This window comes from Saccopteryx leptura, chromosome 1 (genome assembly GCF_036850995.1).
Source record: "Saccopteryx leptura isolate mSacLep1 chromosome 1, mSacLep1_pri_phased_curated, whole genome shotgun sequence".
In the NCBI taxonomy this organism is placed as follows: Eukaryota; Metazoa; Chordata; class Mammalia; order Chiroptera; family Emballonuridae; genus Saccopteryx; species Saccopteryx leptura.
This window is the reverse complement of record NC_089503.1, coordinates 290,552,417-290,571,878: the sequence shown is the minus strand read 5'-3', so window position 1 is coordinate 290,571,878 and position 19,462 is coordinate 290,552,417. Positions and strand designations below refer to the sequence as shown.

The window sequence follows — 19,462 nt, the reverse complement described above, 5'->3', positions numbered from 1 at the left end:
TCTTTTAGTTCAAATTCGCATTGTGTCACTGAATACTGAGTTCAAACCTGTTGAGGATTTGGTGAGTTCAATAATTTCTCATGTTACAATGAAATGTAAGCAAATTAAACAGATCTATTGCTATATAAAGTATCATCAGGAAGCTTTTCATAAGTATAAAAATAGATCTAACACAAGAACTATATAGGTTTAATTTCAGAGCTAACACTCAAATTTAAAAAAGAAATTTTCCTTTATTTTGAGTTAAATTATACTTCTTTAAGACTTTTCATCATGTAAGAAAGACATGGGCTGCATAAAACCTTTAGTAGTAGAAAGTTTTCCCTCTGGGATAGTGAAGACTAACTCAATACTTAAATTAAGTCAAGTAAGTTTTATACATATAATTTGTGGCTAAAAAACAATGCACTATTACAATATTAATAAGCATTTTTTCTCTCTTTCAGTATCCATTAATCACACTTCAGGTAAGAGATCTGTTTATTTATTCTCATTATTTTAAATATTCAACTAAATAGTCATTTGGGTCTAGTTTTCATTACACACAGTTACAAACTGAGATAACTGAAATGGGGAAGAGAAATCTTTATATACGTACACAATGTAAGACACAGATGAAGACCTATATACAGGGCTATCACTTTTAGCATAGGCTGGGTGGCAAATTCAGTAACTTAGATTTTCATGGAAAAATTTGGGATCTTTTTAAAGAAGGTTTATGTTTAAAATTGCTTAATTTTATCTGCTGGTCATTCTCAGTCTGAATTTAGTCATATCTTCTTTTAAGGAAATAGAAAACATAGACACCTACAAATTTAGCTAAAGGTGATATTACTATGGAAAAAATTTTTTTTCTCTCAGAAAATAGTTAATAGAGTCTCTACAAATTTAAATCTTTAGTATCATGTGGTATGGCATTCAGATGTATGTGAGTCTTACACCTGCCAGTAAATAATAATCAACTCTAACATGTTCATTTGAATTTCTACATAAAATACACTGATCACAAAAATTAGGGGATATTTTACTGCTTCATATCATTTTGAAATATTCTCTAATTTTTGTGAGCAATATACACACACATATATATGCCATTATTACAGTATTATTACCTAATTATGAAAGTTATCATACTGAGATCTAGGTTTATTGTTCATGATTGTGTGTATGTAAATACATACTTCAAATAGTCTTCTTTATAATTTGAATGTTTTTGATTTTGGTGTATGGGTGACAAATAACTCATCCTTCTCATAGATTAAATATCAGGTCAGCTATTTTTATGTTTTCTGCATGATTAATAATCTAAGAAGAAAATTACTGTCACAGCCTAATTCAGTTTGTCTTGTGTTCCAATGACAGCAACAGAAAGTTTAACTAACATTAGTTTAAATGAGTAAAAATGTATTGTTTGCATGAACCATTAAGTCTAAGTGTAAGCATTTCAGTTAGGACAGTAACAGCATAATGTTACCAAAGAAAAAGGCATCTTCTACTTCTTTGTCATCCTCAAGGTGTTGTTTTATTTTCAATGCCAGCTGAGTATTTTTTTTTTTTTCTTTTCATTTTTCTGAAGCTGGAAACAGGGAGAGACAGTCAGACAGACTCCCGCATGCGCCCTACCGGGATCCACCCGGCACGCCCACCATGGGGCGATGCTCTGCCCACCAGGGGGCGATGTTCTGCCCATCCTGGGCGACGCCATGTTGTGACCAGAGCCACTCTAGCGCCTGAGGCAGAGGCCACAGAGCCATCCCCAGCGCCCGGGCCATGTTTGCTCCAATGGAGCCTCGGCTGCGGGATGGGAAGAGAGAGACAGAGAGGAAAGCGCGGCAGAGGGGTGGAGAAGCAAATGGGCACTTCTCCTGTGTGCCCTGGCCGGGAATCGAACCCGGGTCCTCCGCACGCTAGGCCGATGCTCTACCGCTGAGCCAACCGGCCAGGGCCTGAGTATGTTTTTTTTAGAAAGAATTTTTACCCAGTGGCTGCCACTTACATTTAATTGTCCAGCACTAAGTCACATAGGCTACCTTTATTGAAAGGAAGTCTGGAAAATTAATTTAGCTTTCTAGACCTTATTGTAGAGGAAAGAAAAAAAGTGAGTAGAGAATAATGTTTTTGTTTCTTTGTAAATATTTTTATATCAGGATTTTTTCAATCACAATAGGATGATACCAATATCAAAAAATGTATTGAGCCACACTCACATAAGCTGCAAGAGGCCAAAAACAAGTAAAAGAGAAAGGATGAGATTATCAATCCTTTCTTGTTGTAGAGTTCAGGACCATCTTACTTACAAACCACACAGTGACAATATCTATAAGTATTTGTAAATATAAGTATCTGACTGAGCATCTATTGGCATGTGTCACTATACTTTACAGAGCACTACTCTGAAGCATGTACATGGAATTTTAAATTCTTTAACCATGTAACTTTAGTTCAGAAATATCAAACTCAAATCATCAATTACATATTAGTTTTTCTTATCTTTTTTTGGCTTAAGAGATATCTACTATAAGATTGAATTTGCATAGCTAGGGAAATTATTTTGTTTTTACAGTTTGAGATATTAGTACAATGAAATGGTAGAGCTTTACTTTCTATAATGACAGAAAATGCCCAAATAAAGAAGAAAAGTATAATACTCTCGTATGACCTCTGTTTTTATTTCTTCTTTACACTCTAGGATCCTCAAAACAATGGAATTTTTCAATGGAAAGATGTGACTTCATTTCAAAACATTACCCAACTCTCATTCCGATTGATTTCGGAACCAATGTTTGGAGATTACACTATTGTTGTAAAAAGGACATCAGGAAAGACATTGACACACAAATTTACTGTTAATAGATATGGTAATCAAATGCTGCTCATAGTTGTTCTATATAAAAGAAGATTTCCAAGGATCTAAGAGATTATAAGTAAAATGTAAAGTCATGGGACTAGAGAAGAGAAAGGAAAGGGGAAATATTAATGAGACACCATCTACTGGTGCCACACAGAATTGGGGGCACTTTCTGTACAGATGTATACAAAGGAAAATATTGTGCATAGAGGTATACTTAGTTACATAATTTCAGTAAGTTTTGTTCTCCAGTGATTCTGGGAGCTGAACTATACTTCTCTTTGTTTCTAGTGTTGCCTAAGTTTGAAGTAAAGGTCAATGTACCACAAACAGTAACTATTACAGACGATGAATTCCAAGTGAATGCATGTGCTAAGTAAGTATTTACTCAGGAGATTTGACTCCACAGGTCAATGCTGGGGTCCAAAAGAATAAGAAATATAATTAACCATGAAACCTTAATTACTTATATGCTTATGTTAAAATTACCAAAGTAATGAATTGTAATTTTAAGATATTTTAAAAATATAAAAGAAAACATTAAAAACATTACTTGTAATTAATTCTACTGACACCATTAACATTGGGATTTATTTCCCTCTAATCTTTTAGGTAGTTTCCACAATTACAATCATACTTTTCTATCCACTATAATTAAGAAAAAATGTTCCCATATTATGTCAATAAACTCCAGTTCCTTGCTGCATAAATGTCTCTGTGTGACTATACCAAATTTACTTAATCGGTCTTTTATTATATAACATGTAGACTGTTCCATTTTGGGTTTTTTGTAATAAATAATATTATAGTATATGTCTTTGTGTATAAGTGTATAAGTAGTAACTTTTGAATTAAAAATTACTTAAGAAAGATTTCTAGAATTGGAACTACCAAAACAAATTGTGTAACATTTTTTTTAGCCTTTTGAGTGCCATATAGTTTGCTAAAAATGTTTTGTCAATGTACAATTCCAGCAGCTGATACAAAAGTACCTGCCTTAGGAACCCTCATCATATTGGGTGTTTTCATTTGAAAAAAAAAAAAAAGAAAAGAAACTTTTGACAATGTTTTAGAAAAAAGAAGTCATTTTATCTATTACATTAAGTTAATTTGAATTTTCTGAATATTAAAAAAATCCTATAGGATTTGAAATTTTTTTATTTTCTTTTTGGAAAATTATTTATAATGTCATTGCCTTTTAAAAAAAATGTGATGCCTTTTCTCAAATTTCTAAAATAATATTTTAAAGTAGCTAATATTTATTGAGTTTCAATTATTGTGCTAAGCATTACATTTATTATATTCTTACTACAATGCTATGATATAGGAGCTACTCTCATTTTTATTTTATAAAGAAAGATAATAAGACAGAGAATTAAAAGAAATTATCAACATTAATGGAGCTTTTTGATGGCAGGACTTTGAATTTAGATCTATGTTATTTTACTTCAGAGCTACTCTTCTAACCAAAAACACTATTCTACTCTATGTAAACAATTAAAAATTAATATTTTCTGTTTTTTAAACATTGTTTAATTGATTACATGCAAATTACTTACCTTTGAATATTTTCAGCAGTATATTAAAGATACGTTGGGTGAAGGACTGTCTAATGAACAGGGGGTAGTGCTCACAGATGCCACAAAGAATATTGAAAAAAAAGACAGAAGAAATAAAATAGTTCAGGTATAACTTAGTCTTGCCTCTTTTTCACATGTAATTGATATTTAGAGCTGACAGGATTTTAAAAATTTGAGTTGAGTCAAAATGTCAGTAGCATTAAGAATGTTTAAATAGAGAGAGAAATAAATGTATGGAATAGAAAGAACAGACTATGGAGTGAGGAAGATCTGAGGCTGAATTTTAATTCTATCACATAACTTACTTGATCTCGGTTTATTAATCTGTAAAATGAGATAATATACTTACCACGGTCACCTGGGGGAAAAAAAAGATGATGTATGTAAACAGTGGATGTATGTTAGTGTCCAACAATTAGAAAAAAAGTATTATAATTGAAAATTTTAATTATATTGTGCTTTGCTATAAACTAATTTTCACATTTGTTATCTATTTTCTGAATCTTAGTGGATTGAATCTTCACCTAACAAAAATCCCCTCAAATCAATGTGGGGTTTTTTTTGTTTTTTTGTTTTTTTGTTTTCTTTTTCTTTTCATTTTTCTGAAGCTGGAAACAGGGAGAGACAGTCAGACAGACTCCCGCATGCGCCCGACCGGGATCCACCTGGCACGCCCACCAGGGGTGACGCTCTGCCCACCAGGGGGCGATGCTCTGCCCATCTTGGGCATCGCCATGTTGCGACCAGAGCCACTCTTGCGCCTGGGGCAGAGGCCACAGAGCCATCCTCAGCGCCCGGGCCATCTTTGCTCCAATGGAGCCTTGGCTGCGGGAGGGGAAGAGAGAGACAGAGAGGAAAGCACGGCGGAGGGGTGGAGAAGCAAATAAATGGGCGCTTCTCCTGTGTACCCTGGCCGGGAATCGAACCTGGGTCCTCCACACACTAGGCCGACGCTCTACCGCTGAGCCAACCGGCCAGGGCCTCAAATCAATGTTTTTGTCTATGATTAAACTTTTAAAGAACTGTGTTTTTTTGGTGTGTTAAGAAAAAATGAGATATTTATTTAAACCCACCCCATAAAGACTTTATACTTTTGGTCAAAGTATATTTAGTTTACTTATGTATTTTTCTGCTGAGGAAAAAGAGTGCTACAAACAATCTTTGTATTTTTATTAGATTAAAATATAATTTTAGGCCCTGGCAGGTTTGGTCAGTGGTAGAGAATCAGCCCAGTGTGTGGATGCCCTGGGTTCAATTCTTGGTCAGGGCACATAGGAGAAGTGCCCATCTGCTTCTTCACCCTTTCCCTCCTTTAGCTTCTCTCTCTTTCCCTCCTGCAACCATGGCTAGATTGGAGAGGTTTGGCCCGGGTCCTGAAAATGGCTTCATGGCCTCTGCCTCAGGTGCTAAGAAGAGCTTGGTTGCTGGGCAACTAAGAGACACCCCAGATGGGCAGAGCATCATCCCCTAGTGGGTTTGCTGGGTGGATCCCAGTTTGGGAGCATGTGGGAGTCTGTTTCTCTGCCTTCCCTCCTCTCACTGAATAAATATATTTTTTAAAAGAAAAAATATATAATTTTAAATAGTCAATTTAATAATTAAATCCTATTCACTAAAATTTCAGATTTATATTACTTGAATTTGATTTTTAAAAACAGCTGAATCCTGTTGACTGATCAAATGCTTAATTTAACCTAAATTCTGTGGGACAATATTACCAGTAGATGAGGATTCCTAATGGAATTTAATTATTGGAGTAGTCATACTTTAGAGGCTTTCTATATAATTTCTGAAGAAGACCATAAAATATTACCATGGTTTTGTTCATCTATAATTACCAATACACCTTCTCCCACTAGGTACTCCTTTGGCCAACCTGTGCAAGGGAAAGCCCAAATCCAAGTGTGCAGAGAATATTTTTCCTCTAGGAATTGTGAGAAAGACAACAATGAAATATGTGAACAATTTATTGTACAGGTACAGATCATGATCTTTATTCCAGAAAATATTTCCTGTTCATTTTCATCATTATTCTTTCTTTCATTTTATTTATAAAAGGAATTTCAGACTAAGAAAGGCATGTTATTCTGTGATATGGTTATACTATATATAATTTCAATATAATTTAGTCATTTTACCAAGTGATGGATTTCACTTAGCTGTTTCATTTTTCCTCCAGTGTAAAAAATATAGCAATAAATAATCTTCTAAAACTATCTTTTTATATGAGAGATTTTATTTATTTAAAATAGATTACTTCAAGTCAAATAGATGATATACATTGATAGGTAGGTAAATGATAGATAGATGATAGATAGATGGTAGATAGATAGATGATAGATAATAGATAGATACATAGATATATAGATAGATGATAGATAAAATCATATATAATTTTAATTAAAAATATTAGCATATTGTCCAAAAATTTTTTAATAATTTAAATTCTTGTCAGCAATATATGAATATACTATATTTCCCAAAGCACTGTCAACAAATATATATGTATAGGAGATTTCAAATCTTTGTCATTTTGATAGATATGATTTTGTTTAAATTGTTTACTAGTGAGTTTGAGCATATTTTCATATTTTTGTTATCAGTTTGGATTTGTTTTTAGGAACTCAATCATTCTTGTTTTTCCTGTGTCTATGAAATTGAAATTTTCTTTTATTATAAATATTGTCTACTAGACTTCTGAGTTCCCAGCCTTAGAAACGGTCTCATCTACCACTAGGCTATATATGTAGCTTATACTCTTAAGATTTTAAAAAGTTCAATAATCAACCTAAAGTAGGTTTTAATTATGTTCTAAAATAAGAAATTTCTTCCAAATAGACATTAAGTTGTGTTGGCACTTAATCTCCTACAGTTTTGCTCTCCCTCTTTATTCTAAATATTGCTCATAAAAAGTTCACTTATTTTATTGGTCTTATTCCAACTGTTTTTATTATTTTCTTTCCTTTTTTTATTTTTTCATTATTTTCTTTCTAACATTACTTTTGAGTTCCTAAATAATTTATTTTAGTTTCCTTCTTATTATTTTCCCTAAATATAGTTTTGTTTATTTTAAACAATGTTAGTTTCTTTTCTTAGTTAAAAACACAGTGGTCTACATTTTCCTCAACTATAGCGAAACACCATAGATTTTTATACAAAGCATTTTTTCCTTGACACTAATATTTTGATTCTTATTGATTTACTTTACAATTTCTCTTTGACTCAGGATTACTAGAAAATGTTTTTTTTCTTAATTTCAAATCAATGAAGATTATTCTATTTTTATTATTTCTTTTTAATTTGATAGTAGTATCAAATCATTGTAATTAGATAAATAGCAAAATTGCCTCTTTTGTTGTTGATATTACAGTTGATGGTTCAGTGGAGCACATACTATGATATTGAAATGGTTGGTTATTCCAAAACTTCCTTAATGTGTGCCCTTAGGCAGATCATATAACCTACCTGTGCTTCAGTTTATTCACTCATATGATGGAGATGATCATACTGTCTATCTCTTATAGTAGTTTTGAGAATCAAATGAATTGATGTAGCCTTCTAACTTTTTAAATTTAGAATTAATAAATACTTTTTTATTTTGAATATAACTAAATCTACATTGCTTTAATTACTAATGTTTCACGAATAAAAGGTTATCTTTAGATTATTCCTTATTTTAAATGACCAGTTTATATTAAATCGTATATTGGTGTTGTATATTTGGGGAGTGCTTCTGTTCCCTCTGTTCTGGGTGTCTTTCAAAATAACAATAATTTCTTATCTTTAAAGTATTATTCAGTTTCATTTTTATCTTTTAATTTTTTCCCATCCATACTATTTCCAGGAGAAATACCCTGAAATCTGTAATATATACAGTATCTTCTTAGTGTTAATTGCTGATTTAAAAACAACTCCCCTCCTCCATTTTTTTGTAACTCTATGGTCATTTCAACAAGTTTGTGTGATGGAGCCATCGGGTAAGGATGGAGGGGGGGTATGTATCTGCTAAAACTCCATATTCTTTAATGACTTTTGAAGCTCTAACTTTTTCATTATACCTTCTCTTTATTTTCAGTTGAGAAATGGTTGTGTTTCTCAAATTGTAAATACAAAAGTCTTCCAACTTTCCCGTTCTGGATTTTTCATGTCATTTTCTGTCACTGTTACTGCTACAGAAATCGGGACAGGTAATGGTCATGCTTTATGGGTAACTGAAGACATGTGCAGCTTACTGAGAAAAAGATTATTGAGTTAGCAATACTCATCAACTACAGATCAATAGTTGCTCATTATAGTAAAGTGGAGTACATTTGTTAATAGGTCTACTTGAGGGTTAATTTGAATAAGATTTTCCTAACAGTACTTAAAATAAAATAATTATGTAAATAGTACACTCAACTTGGAACAAATCACATTTGTTTACCTTGCTTAAAAGCCACAAGAACAAATTTGAGTAGCTGTGAAAGGCTATGTGGTTCAAAAGCTTAGAATTATAGCTATCAGACCCTTTACAAAAGTTTGTCAACCTCTGATTTAATACAATTAGGAACATTTTTAAGTGTAAAAGTTTTTAGTGAGAAGTTTATGAGATTGCACATAGTGAGTGCTGACTAAATACTTCTTAAAATAATAAAAAAGAAAAAGAGGTAAATGAAATTTAATATGAGGTGCAGAAAACCAAATTTAATTACTAATTATTGTTACTTTAAAATAATTGGAATAATATTATTTATAAAATGTTTTATATAAATATCTTTGACTAATATTGTAATGACATTCATATGGATGTTGTCACAATTATATGGTAACTTAGATATGTTTGTTTCTGCTTGTTACATACTTTGTTTATATCACAATACATTTCTGCTTACTTTGTTATCAGATATTTTTCAAATCTGGTAAGAGTCTAAAAACATAGTTATCTTGCAGGCTAAAGAAAGATTTTAGGAAGTGAAAACTTTATTCTTGAGATATCTATGACATTCTTTATCATAAATAATTACAAGCCAGAACTAAATAAAATAGTTGAAGCAAGAAAATTAAGAGTGTTTTCTCCTGCTTCTGAATTAATATTTTCATATTAATTACATTATTCAATTTAATGTGTACTATAACCAGATAGATGTCAAGTACTTTGGAACATGCTCCATAGCTTCTATACCTACCTTTCAATGTAGAACAAAAATATAATTCTGTGTTTAGATATTTGCACATGTACCCTAAGCCAGTGGTTTTCAACCTTTTTTACACTTGAGGACAGGTAAAAATAGGAAAATTATTTTGGGGACCACTGAGGCAGAAATTACCCTGAACATAAGCAATTTCAACTAAGATTATTGGGTCCATAATTTTCACGGACTAGCACAAAATTTCTAGCAAAACCAGTCCATGGGGCCAGCAGTTGAAAAACACTGCCCTAAGATATTAAATAGTTATTTGTTCTAAAAATACTTTATTTTCAATTTCTAAATTACAGTTTATATTTAATATTATTTTGGATGAGTTTTAGTAATTAGATAATCATATACCTTACAAAGTGTTTCTTCTGATATTTCTAGTGCCCAACTGGCACCATACATAGTTATTACAATATTATTGAATATATTTCTTATGTTGTACTTTAACCTCCTCATGACTAAATAGAAACAGGCTCATAAATACAGAGAACAGACTGATGGTTTCCAATGGGGAAGGGTGTTGGAGGACTGGGTGAAAAAGGTGAAGGAATTGAGAGATACAGATGAGTAGTTCTCCCGAAATTTTTGATCAAACAGTTCATCTTCCTTGACACTTTTTATTTTGTTACAGGTGTGCAGATCAGTGAAAAGGCTTCTATTTCTATCACTCGATTGCTTGGAAGTGTAAACTTTGAGAACATGGACCCTTTCTATAGAAGAGGAATTCCTTATTTTGGCACGGTAGGTTCGACTAAAAACTATATGTTCTCATTTCATTTTCTTGGATCATACATAGATTGCCATTTGAAATTTTCTGGATGTATTTTTCTTTCATAACATTTGCAGCATTACTACATCTGATACACTGGAAAAAGTCTTAGGCTAAAGAAAGCAATAGATAAAACTACAACTGTTTCCATATTATACATTTATTTAATAGAACATCTGTTTGTTAGAATTTAAGAAAATTATAATTAAAGAATTATATTTATGAATAAAAATTTTCTTTTCAGTGGAAATGTGATATTTTAAATTTTAAAAATTAATGCTGCTGCTTTTTTTTTTTTTATACAGCTTAAATTTTCTGGTCCTAATAACATCCCGATGGTGAACAAGTTATTGCAATTGGAACTCAATGACAAGTTTATAGGAAACTACACCACAGATGAGAATGGCGAAGCTCAGTTATCCATTGACACGTCAGACATATTTGATCTAGAGTTGAACCTGAAAGTAAGACATAAGATCCCACAAAGGGTTTGACTGCTAGGAATTTTGAACGTTAGCAATCTCTTAAAAGATATCTTGTATTGAGAATGTATTTTAACAAAGTTTTAAAAACTTAAGGTATTATGTGTTTGCTTGTTCATTAATAATACATGAGAATGCTTATTCAAGATGAGATAATTGTAACCTACTAAAATTGTTATAAATTCTATAACAACCTATTTTATTCTGAGAAACTAGAAATAGCACATGAAAATGATTTGACTTTTTTTCTTTGGTCATTTTGTGCATAGATTAGGAGTCTTAAAACTATGATTTCTCTCTTTTTTTGCCTCTTAAATAGAATTTTACAATTAAACAATTTATCAGTGTTTAAATGTAGCTGAAAGTTGCAAGACCTAAGACTATTATCTGACTTCAATTACAAAGTAAGGATAAACAATTCATTGTAGGCCTAATGAAATAGACATACAATTATAGTTATGTTTTGTATACAAGAAGAGGAAAGTGCTTTTATTATGTTAACTCCCAATAACTCAAAGTTTAAAGCCAGCCATAAGCTAAGATTTCCCCCTACTTTAAAAGGATAAGAAGCCTTCCTTCTGTAATAATTACTGTCTTTGAGAGATTTTTATGCCTCTAATATCCATTGCTTTCTTTTACCTTATCAGGCCACATATATTCGCCCTGAGACCTGCTATGTTCCCAGCTGGTTGACACCCGAGTATATGGATGCCCATTTCTCAGTTACCCGCTTTTACTCCCGAACCAACAGCTTCCTGAAGATTGTTCCTGAACCAAAGCAGCTTAGATGTAATCAACAAAAGATTGTTAGTGTGCATTACTCCCTAAACAGTGAAGCATACAGGGAAGATTCAAATATTAACTTCTTTTATTTGGTAAGTCTCAGCTGGTGGATTCTTGGGTCTTATCTGTCTGCTTAGCACAGTATAGTTTAGAACGTGTACATCAATCATGAGTGTCAATCTGAGTAAGCCAGCCTCACTTTGCTGGTGAATGTTATTGGAACCATTAAAAACAAACACAGAAACAAATAAACGAACACCAAAAAGATCCAAGGCCATTTTAGTTTCCCAAAGGCTGAAAAACTTACTATTCAGAGTCTGCTGTATTAAGCATTTAATTAGAACTCATATTAAGTATTTATGACCTTTTGTGAAAGTAAAATATTAGACAGATACCAGAGACTAAAGTAGAAGGCTGATTTTGATAACAAGAAAAGAAATTAGCCTTTTTGGTTCTGTCTCTATACTTATTCATTTTGTCTCTAAAAGGCATATTGAAAAGTAAAAAGCTACTGACTTGGAAATTAAGACTTCTAATTAACATCCTCCACCCTCTCTTTTATTTCATGCAAACTAGTTGATATTAGACAGATTGTTTCAATTCTGTAAGTCTTAGCTTCCTCAGCTGTATATTTGTAATTGGGAATAATAAGACTTAATTCCTAGCGTAAATATTATGTGTCAGGCAGTGTTATGAGGGCTTTACATTGTTAATTCATTAATCGACCTTCGGGATAGCTCCATTTTACAAATAAGAGAACAGAGGCAAGGGAGTAAAATGACTTGGCTTATTTGAATTCAGACAATTTCAGAGTTTGATCAACCCCTTTACATAGTGCACTGTATATTATTCAGCAAGTTTCCAGCACATAGTAGATTTCCAATCAATTGTAGTCACTTTCTCTGTTTCTTCCAAGTTGTGCAAAGACCATTTTTAATATTTGTTCATGGAAAATATCTTATCTTACACAAAATTATATCAGATTATTCATTATATCATAATTATATGATATATTAAATAATGTGATTTCACATGTTGTGTTTTTGTTTTTCTGTACAGATGATGGCAAAAGGAACTATCTTCCTCAGTGGACAAAAGGAAATCAGAAACAAAGGTGTATACAATACATTTATTTTTTAATATGTACCTTACATTTATTTATTTTTAAGAAAATGTTATAGTAATAAAGTCAAGAAGTTAAAAAAATGCTTACCATAATGATTTGTGAATGGAGGACAATAGTTAACATAGCCCAAGGTAACTTATTAAATATTTTGATAGAGATTTCAATCTGTTTCTATTATTGCCAGGTTATCGAGTACATTATAAAAAAGTGATGCCCAAAACCCAAATATCATTATTGCCTAAATTATGCAGTGTTCATATTTGTATATATAGGTTCCATTATTTAATTCATTTGCCTTTAAGGTAAAACCCAATTTACTCTTTGTATCCATAAGCCATCTTCTTTAATCGAAGTGTACCCACTGAGCCAGAACTTTGTCATTGTATCTATTGATGACATCTTCTATTTACACAGCCTGGAATGGAAACTTCTCATTCTCTGTCAACATCAGCGCTGATCTGGCTCCTGTGGCCATCATGCTCATCTACACCCTTCACCCCAGTGGAGAAATCGTGGCTGATTCTGTCAGGTTCCAGGTTGACAAGTGCTTTAAAAATAAGGTGATATTTTTATTTTTTTGCCAGTCCTGAGTGAGAGGGGTGAACAGTTTTCTCCTTGTCACCTCACTACTATAAATTCTACTTGGTAGCCTCACAAGAAATTTTGATATAATTAAATTATTAAGGGATGAAAGAATAACCAGTGCCAATGTAAAAAAAAATTTTTTTTTAACTTCCAAACCTGTAAGAATTTTTATGAGTTTATTTGAGCCAAACTATTGAGAATTGCCAGGAAGCAAAGTCTCAACAAATTGAGAAAATGGTCTGGAAAATGGCAGTTTCACCACTTATTTTATACATCAGAATCAAAGGGGAATCAGTAAGGGGATTACATGAAATTGGTGATAGATTAGGGAGGCGGGAGAAAGCAAAGTGGAGGGGGGCTCTCTGGGACTGGGTAAAAAGTAAAAGTGTATATACTGAAACTTCTTTTACATAAGGAGGCACAAGATAGGTGAGTTAATTAACATGATAATAATAACAATGAAGAGGTTTGTTGGTTCCTGCTCTGGTGGGATGCCTACTCTGAGGGGGCAGAAAAAAGATTACCCTTACATTTCAAAGTCATGTGATCAGGTAGGTACATTATTGTAGATGCAAAAGGCAGACAGGCTTTAAAGCAGGGGTCTCAAAATATTTGGATAAATATTTTGAACTTTGTGGATTAGTCTGCGGGCCGTACAAAATTGTTCGGCGGGCCGCGAGTTTGAGACCCCTGCTTTAAAGCAAGCATTGACCTCAGTTCAGATAGAGAATAACTCCCTATACATGACTACCCATCATAAACTGCTTTTAGTTAGAAAGGTTTGATTTTAGACCATCCTGTGTTCATCTTAGTTCCCTGAGTTCACAAGGCAAATTGTGTAGGCTTTCCCTGAGCTTCTCAGGTTCAGATCATTGCCACATCTTGATTTACTAAAGAATTTTTTTTCCCATCCATACCAAAAAGAATGAATAACTTTTGACAGCAATGTCAATTCTGAAATGATGAGAGGATATCCCTGTAGAAAGAGTTGAGGGTGCCTGGCCTGTGGTGGTGCAGTGCATAAAGTGTTGACCTGGAACCCTGAGGCCACCAGTTCAAAGCCGTGGGCTTGCCTGGTCAAGGCACATATGGGAGTTGATACTTCCTGCTTCTCCCTCCTTCTCTCTCCCTCTCTTCTCTATAAAGTGAATAAGTAAAGTCTTTAAAATAAAAAAGAGTTGAGAGTGACGACAATAGGCAAGAGAAATATAGGTACAGTAATCTAGAAATATTTATTTGGAAAAGATTTAGTATATTTAAATCATTTTCATATGAAATTATTTTATTCTCATTCCTTTTCTTCCTCTCCTTCAGGTTAGCATAAAGTTCTCCAAGGAGGAGGGACTCCCTGGCTCCAGGACTAGCCTCTACCTTCAGGCAGCCCCTAACTCCCTCTGCGCGCTCCGGGCTGTGGATAAAAGTGTTCTTCTCCTGAAAGCAGTACAGGAGCTGTCCGCCGAAAGTGTAAGTTCTCTGATTTCCCCATTTCCTCATTTTTTTTATCTGGACTCCTAGAAGTCTAAGCCTTCAAATAATACTTTTGAGATGGATCATGTTGAAAATATTGAATATTCTCTTTCTTTATTCCTTCATAGGTTATATACTTAATTATTTCTCTCAGTTGACCAAGCACTCATAACAATTAAGAATTATAAGCGGGGGGGGGGGGGGGATCATACAACAATGTGATTTTTAAAACATTGTAGATGGAATTATATGTATGTGGAAACCTAGAGTTAAATCTCTGTGCGAAAGATATGCTTGGATACAGTCTCACGTTATTATCTATCAATTCACCCTATCTTTTCATAAGGATTTTCAGACCACCAATCCCAGAATTTTACACCAATTTGTTTGTTAATAACTGTTAGATGTTTTCCCTTTAATTTTAACACGAATATGTATATAAAATATTTTAAATTTTTTACTTTTCAGTTACACTTTACATTTAATATTATTTTATTCTAGTTTCAGATGTAAGACATGTTTGTAAATCATGTTTTACAAAGTAGTCCCCTCATTATTTATAGCACTCACCTGACACCACACATAGTTATTACAATATTACTGACTATATTTCTTATGCTCTATTTTATATCTCCATGACTATTTTGTAACTACTAATTTGTACTTCTTAATCCCTTCACTTTTTTCATCCAGTCCCCAACTTCTGTCCCCTCTGGCAACCATCAAAATGTTCTCTGTACTTATGTGTCTGTTACTATTTTATTTGTTCATTTTGGAAATTTATGATCATATTTAAAACTAATTTAATATTTTAAAAAATTATTATTAAAATTATACTTATTGTCTTACTCCACTTGGGCTGCTGTAACATTTGGGCTATTATAAAATAGTTTATAAGCAACATATTTATTTCTCACAGTTCTGGAGGCTGGAGGTCTGAGATCAAGATGCCAGCGTGGTCAGGTGTAGCATCTCTTCTTGGTTGCAGACTTCTTATGTCTTGGTGGAAGGAACCAGGGCACTTTCTTGAGCATCTTTTATAAAGCCACTAATCTCACTTTGAGGACTCAGCCCTCATGACCTAATGACTTTCTAAAGATCTCACCTTCTAATACACTCACATTGGGCATTGGAATTTCAACGTATACATTTTGAGAAGACACAAACCTTCAGATCATAACAGCAGTGTATTGTAGAAAATATGCAAAAGAAAAGGATGAAGAAGGCAATATTTAAAACCACTCAATCATAAAAGTAGACATGTACATTTTTATTATAATTTTTATTTTTTTATTTATTTTCAAATTATGAGAGAAAATTTATTTTAAAAGTTAAATAGATAGTAGAAGTGAGCCTGCTAGGCTGCACAGGCTCAGCAAACAAGTTACAGAGGCAGAAGAAGGGCCCTCAGAGCTTAGGTGAGAGAAAGGCCAAGTTAAATGCCTGGGGATGAAGAGAAGGGGGAAGGTGTGTACGGGGAGCACACCTTGTGATTTTTAAAATCTTTCTTCTGAAGATATATATATTTTATAAATAAGATCTCACTGAAAAATGCAGTTTTGTGTTTTGCCTTTAAAACTCTATAGTAAATAAATTTTAAATATTAAGCTATAAAAATTGATTAATAACAATACCTAATAATTACAAATTATGACATAAACTATGTATTTTTCCAATATAAAAAATGTTTTCCTAAAATTTTGTTATGAGAAAGGCAGATTAACTGAATACTAAATTCTTGGTTTTCATTTTTCTTACGTTTTTTGGAAATGCTGCTCTACTCTTACTTTGAATATTGCTTTTAAGACTTCTGACATAAGTCTAATTGTAAGATATTTAACTTTTTTTGTCCAAAGGACTTGAAGGCTTTTTTCTTTTCTATTTTGAGTATAATGATTTCTGTAAAGTGTCTGTCAGAATTTACTGTCTAAGGATGTTTCTAAGTACATGGTGGACCCATAAAATGGGTAAACAGATCTTTTAGTTCCAGAATTTGTCTTGAATTATAATTTTAACTTTTTATTTCTTTTTACTGTTTATTTTCCCTCTTTCTGATAAAACTATAAATATGCTTGATCCTTGTCTGCTTCCCAACTCAACTACTTTGCCTATGGACCTGTTTTAATTCATTCTTTCTCCAGTTTTATTCTTTTTTTCCTATGCTACTTTTAAAGGTTTTCTTTTAATCTATTTTTTCTTGAGCTCATGATAGTATAAAGTTTACTTTTATCTTACAGAAGTTTTATTGAAATTAATTTTTTCCAGCTCTTAATAATTTATAGACAGTATTCATAGGTAAAGAGTACCTTTTTCTGTTATTTAAGTAAAATTCAATTTTTTAAATAAAAATGTTGGTGATAAAAATAGGAGTACATAGAAAGATTGGTACATTTTATTGCCTTTTGTTTCTGCAGTTTCCTAAATGTTATCTTCCAACATTCTTCCCTCCTTTAAGTGCCCTGTTCCCAAGAGCCCCCACACCTCCTTGAACAATTTGATGGTTGCCTGACCTGTGGTGGCTAAGTAGATAAAGCCTTGACCTGAAACGCTGAGGTCACTGGTTTGAAACCCTGGGCTTGCCTGGTCAAGGCACATATGGGAGTTGATGCTTCCTGTTCCTCCCCATCTTCTCTCTCTCTCTCTCTCTCTCTCTCTTCTCTTCTCTTCTTTGAAATGAATAAATAAAATAAAAAATAATTTGATGGTTACCCATCAGCCATGCTTTTCAAAGCTGCCATTTTCAGGCTCATTTATTTCAAGCCCCTTCCCTGTTTCCTGTCGAGTCTAAAGATTATGATTCATTTTTTGGCACTTAATGTGCTTTCTTTTATCGGGAGTCGATCGCATGTGTATGTCCTCTACTTTCTCGGGTCTAGTCTCCTTCTTTTCTTGTAGTCTCTTAAGCCTTCCCTCTGCAGCTCTCCACACCCTCAGCTTGTCAGCAGCAGTAGAAGTTAGAATTCGGTGTTATTTCTCTAATAAGTAATTTGAAAGTTACAGTATTATTTGTATCTTAGAAATGTTAAAGGCACAGATTTTATTTCTTCTTCTCTTTGATTTTATGTTTTCTTTAAAATGACAAGTGAAAAGATTTAGAATCAGGCAGCTACCATTTTTCTCCAGGCTTAGAAGTTCTAACATCATAATTACAGTGAATTATCTGACCACTGGGCTTTGGCTGAAGCCCACCACAGATCTTCAGACTTTTCTTTCTAACATAATATCCTAATCCTGCACCAAAGCTGAAAGACTTTGTAAATATGTCACTGTCCACCTAAAACAAAGTTGAAGATTTCCTTCTCTGGAAGAATGAGTTGACTCAGAAGTATTGGAGTCAGTATCATAATGTTGCTTTAAAAAAATAATAATAAGTTATTATTGCGCAGATTTTCCAATTTTGTAAAAATAAAAAGAGTGCTTAAAATCATTGAGAACCATGTGATTTTTCTCATAGGTATACGACTTGCTTCCAAATATAGAACTCTACGGTTATTTCTATCATGGTCTCAACCTTGATGATGGCAAGCCAGAAGCTTGCATTCCTCAGAAGGATATGTTTTACAATGGTTTGTATTACATACCTGTAAGCAACAATGGGGACGGAGACACCTATGAAATTGTCAGGGTAAGATCAGTTCAAACTTTTAAATTTATTTTATCTTAATTTTAATTTTAGTACTCAAATGCACATATAAGTCTTACTAATTATGTAATCTCTTCTTATTTTTTGAGCTAGGTGTCAGTAATCTACTTAGACAGCACTCAGAAATTGTTTTACTAAAAGGAGATATTAATTTTTGTTGATTCTTTTGTTGAAAATAAATTAAGTAGCAGTTGAAATTATAAAACTTTAGATTTACAGCAATAAGACAATCATCAATTTATTATGATAAATCTTATGTAGAAATAGTCAAATCAAGAGGCTAGTATATAGTCTGGGTTCAATCCACACCAGGGTTATCAATTAGTTACGCGGAGACCTCCATAAAAGGATCTTTATAATTGAGGACACAAGTTTAGAAGAAAAAGGGCATAGAATTAGATAGACTTTATTTAGTTTAAGTCCCAGCTCTCCAAATTATTGACTGTACATTGTATATGTGTGTGTATGGGAGTGTGTGGTTTTTTATGTTAATTAGATAATGATGATGCCTATTTCATAAGTATTTTTCCCTAAGAGTTCAATGAAAAATGATAGAAAATACTTAGGAAAATCCTAGCACATCATGAGTGCTAGACTGATTATAATTTTTCCTCCAAATTAGAGATTTTTTTATACATCAAATAGAGGTCATTTGACTTCTAAAATTTCAGACCCTTGTTAACAGAGGAAACATGTATATGTATCATTATAATGTAGCTGATAGACCTTCTTTAGGTGTTGCATGAAAAGAAGACACAATTTTTCTTTTGTTGTTTGTTTCCTTGAAGGACATGGGTCTGAAAGTCTTCACCAATCTCCATTATCGAAAACCAGAAATATGTTCAATGGAGTGGAGACCACTTCCTAGGCTACTGTATCCAGAAAGAGAAGAATATGAACTGTATAGTACCTCATCTAGAATTGCATGTGAGTATTCTAGAATTTTGTGCCTGGGAGATGGACAATGGTGTACTTCTAATAAAACTATAAAAAATTGGGATT

At 32.8% G+C, this 19,462-nt stretch overlaps 1 protein-coding gene across 1 annotated transcript in view; it reads left to right on the top strand.

Annotated features, from left to right (window-relative positions):
• The window catches only part of LOC136385025 (ovostatin homolog 2-like), a 46,948-nt gene that overhangs the window by 2,552 nt on the left and 24,934 nt on the right, over nt 1-19,462 (top strand). The window contains exons 4-17 of the mRNA XM_066355783.1: nt 9-61; nt 447-467; nt 2,690-2,858; nt 3,140-3,224; nt 6,288-6,405; nt 8,504-8,615; nt 10,237-10,346; nt 10,680-10,838; nt 11,504-11,731; nt 12,699-12,753; nt 13,180-13,325; nt 14,665-14,814; nt 18,272-18,442; nt 19,249-19,387. Coding sequence (XP_066211880.1) covers nt 9-61; nt 447-467; nt 2,690-2,858; nt 3,140-3,224; nt 6,288-6,405; nt 8,504-8,615; nt 10,237-10,346; nt 10,680-10,838; nt 11,504-11,731; nt 12,699-12,753; nt 13,180-13,325; nt 14,665-14,814; nt 18,272-18,442; nt 19,249-19,387 — 1,716 coding nt within the window. The remainder of the gene's footprint in view (nt 1-8; nt 62-446; nt 468-2,689; nt 2,859-3,139; nt 3,225-6,287; nt 6,406-8,503; nt 8,616-10,236; nt 10,347-10,679; nt 10,839-11,503; nt 11,732-12,698; nt 12,754-13,179; nt 13,326-14,664; nt 14,815-18,271; nt 18,443-19,248; nt 19,388-19,462) is intronic.